At 63.9% G+C, this 2,915-nt stretch overlaps 1 protein-coding gene across 2 annotated transcripts in view; it reads right to left on the reverse strand.

Moving 5' to 3' along the window:
• FEZ1 (fasciculation and elongation protein zeta 1) overlaps window positions 1-2,915 on the reverse strand; it is a 34,845-nt gene that overhangs the window by 4,936 nt on the left and 26,994 nt on the right. For both annotated transcript variants that reach the window (XM_006140596.3, XM_006140595.2), the window contains exon 8: window positions 1,774-1,849. In XM_006140596.3, the coding sequence (XP_006140658.1) occupies window positions 1,774-1,849 (76 nt within the window). The remainder of the gene's footprint in view (window positions 1-1,773; window positions 1,850-2,915) is intronic.

A 2,915-nucleotide genomic window follows, 5' to 3' on the forward strand; every position in this document is an offset into this window, starting at 1 on the left:
GTCTCTGCCGGCAGGGGGCAGCGGCGGCCGGCTCAGAGGCGCAGCGGTAGCGCTGACTCACGGTGCCGGGTGCCAGTGGAAGCTCGCGGCTCCTTTCTCCGGGTCAGCCTGAACTCGGGTGCAGTGCCCGGGAAGCCGGCTGGCTGGTGGGCAAGGCCGGGGATCGGCGCGCGAGGCCCCACGTAGGGCATTGTTTTCCCTCACGCTTGTGAAATGACTCACCACAAATAATTTCTCAGCTTGAAACCCAATTAGGATTTTTTAGAAGTTCATGGAAAATGTATATTAAAAAGAACTATGCATGGATTTTAATGTTTTTGCACCAAAATCAACTCATCCTTTAATTCCATCTTCCATGAACTTTTCGAGGTCGCTGCAGTACTCGGTGTGGGCACGTGTCAGCCTCATGGCAGACACACGCCAACGCTCATGAGAGCGCTAGCGGTGCGGCACGTGCACCTGACCACAGGGACGGCCCTGTCTGCGTCACCTCTCTGGGGTCCGGCCCTGCTAGGCAGCTGGGAGGAGCTCGCCCACCGCGGGGTTCCCCTGCCACGCCTTGTCCTTGGCTGCATCGCTGACCTCACCTGCCCTCAAAGCGGAGTAATGACGCCCGAGCAGGGACCTCAGGAGTCCGAGGAGCAGCGCCCAGCGGGGCCCGGTCGGTGGCCGGGTCCAGAAGTAAAGACTGAGCCTGAGCCTCAGGTGCTCCCCGCCTCAGCTCTGGGGTGCTGACATGTACCCATCTCTCCCTAACTGCTGGGGGACCTGGTCTCTTCCGCTGTGTTTTCCGTATTTTTAGACACGCGTCGCCGCCTGGGGGGACCCTCTGCAACGGCACAGGCAGGCTGCACGGCACCCCAGAAGATGGCCGCGAGCACGTCCCCACTGCCTGGCCACAAGCCAGCCGGTCGGCAGGAGCTGGCCTTGCCCACAGCCAAGGCTCGAGGAACAGGAGGGGGACGCGGTCCCAGTGCCCTGTGAGGGTCTGCTCCGGGGGCTTCTGTGACCCCACGCTCAGCCCAAGGCAGGGTCTCTGTCGAGAGGTAAACCCTGGAAGGCAGGTATGCTCAGACAGCACAGAGAGGATGCCAACCACAGTGACCGCTGTCCCCCCCAAAGGCAGCCCCTCTGCTGCTGTGGCACGCAGGCCCCCGTGCGGGTTGCTGCAAGGAGTGCAGGGCCAGCGATGCGCCCCAGACTGCAGCCCCTGCTTCTCAAGGGCACAGTAGCTACTCACACAGCCAGTTCCTGCTGCCGCTCTCCACAGTGAGGAGGAGGAAGACGTGGGCCCCGTTAGCACCAGGGCCAGCAGCCGCCCTCCCCGGCCGTAGCCCTGTGCCCTCCGTGGCCTGCAGAGGCTGTGCAGCCTGGTCAGGGGCCCCTGGGCACACAGTTGCCAGGGAAATGGGCGCTCCCCCTCCAGAGCCTGTGGCCACATGCAGCTAGGCTCTTCCCTGCCCAGAGGGCCAGCCGGCCTGGTGGGCTCCTTTCCCCTGCCCATGAATGTGCCCTGACGCACAGGCTCCTGGCTCCTGCTTTCCCCGAAGCTGGGCTGCCTCTCACCCTGCCAAGAGCACCCTGGGGCAGGAGTGGGCCCCTCCCGTGGGACAGCGGGCCCTGTCCCTGCCAACCCACCCCTCCAGAAGCCTCTCTTCCCTTTCAAAGTCCAGCCAGGCCCTGGGCTGAGCTCCTGCTCGGAGGGCAGGGTGCCAACCGCGGAGAATGCGAGCTGGGGGAGCCGGGCACTGCCCGCGGGGAGCTGGCACTCACTGTTGGTGAGCATCTGCAGGTCCTCCACCGAGGGTGGCGTGGCCTTCTTCTCGTAGGGGATGACCGTGTGCAGGTACTGCGGACAGGCGGTGCCGGCCGTGAGACGCGGCCTCCTTCATGTAGACACCCCAAACCCACCCTCCACGGCACTGCGGCGGTCACACTGCGCTCCACCCCTGCCTCCCCTCCTGTGGGCCGGGCAGTGGCCCAGCAGGACCCAGGCTGAGCACACGGGGCGGTCCCGGCTTAGGTCCTCAGGCCTCCCAGGGAATGCCAGGCCCCTGCCTGCCATGCTGGGCCGGCCGAGTCAGGGTGGGCTGGGACATAACCCCTCTCTGTCTCTCGTGGAGGGAACAATAAACGTTCTAGGCTGTATCTCCGTATCTTCTACATGGCAATTTGATGGGTCCCTTACGTGTCACCCCCCCCAGCATGGCAGATGTCAGAGCTGCCCCCTCTGCTGAGCATGGGGTGGGGTGCTGCTACAATCAAGCCCTATCCAACCTCCACAGCTGTGAGGAGGCTGGGAGCCAGGCAGGCGGGCAGGGTGAGCTAGAGGAACGGGCGGGGACCACGGTCCGGCACGGCTTAGCCTGCGGTAGCCCCAGGATTCGGCACCGGTTCCAGGCAGGCTACACATGCACTGCCACACTCCCACTGCGACCTGCCTTGGCCGACACCGGAGTGTCCCTGTCCTGAGGCCTAGTGACTGCCAGGGGGTCTCCCTTAGGGCATTTTGTGCCTAAAACAACTTAATCCACGGATATACAGGCAGGGGTGCGTTTAAGCTTTGTCTGTGTCCTGGAACAGTGGGGATCGGAACTTGCAAGTTCATCTGTTCTTTGTCATTGCTGGGGGCACGTGTGCTGGCCAGAGAGGAAGCCCCGGCTCGGGAGCACAGCTGCCCTTCTCTCCATCTTGCCATGTGGGCCAGACGTCGGGCACCCTGGGCTGGCATGGGGGACCCCTGTGCACAGCGCTTAGGGTCAGCCCAAACGCCCACCTTTTTGGAAGGACACTTCCACCCCCGTGGTGAGGAGAGAAGAAAATGTCGGGACCCCGCCACTCCCACCTCGATGCCGGGGTCATTCTGGGGAGCCAGTAGCCTGCTCTGTGGGGGGGCCTGCAAGGAATTGGGGGGC

This window comes from Tupaia chinensis, unplaced genomic scaffold (assembly GCF_000334495.1).
Source record: "Tupaia chinensis unplaced genomic scaffold, TupChi_1.0 Scaffold000037_4, whole genome shotgun sequence".
Taxonomy (NCBI): domain Eukaryota; kingdom Metazoa; phylum Chordata; class Mammalia; order Scandentia; family Tupaiidae; genus Tupaia; species Tupaia belangeri.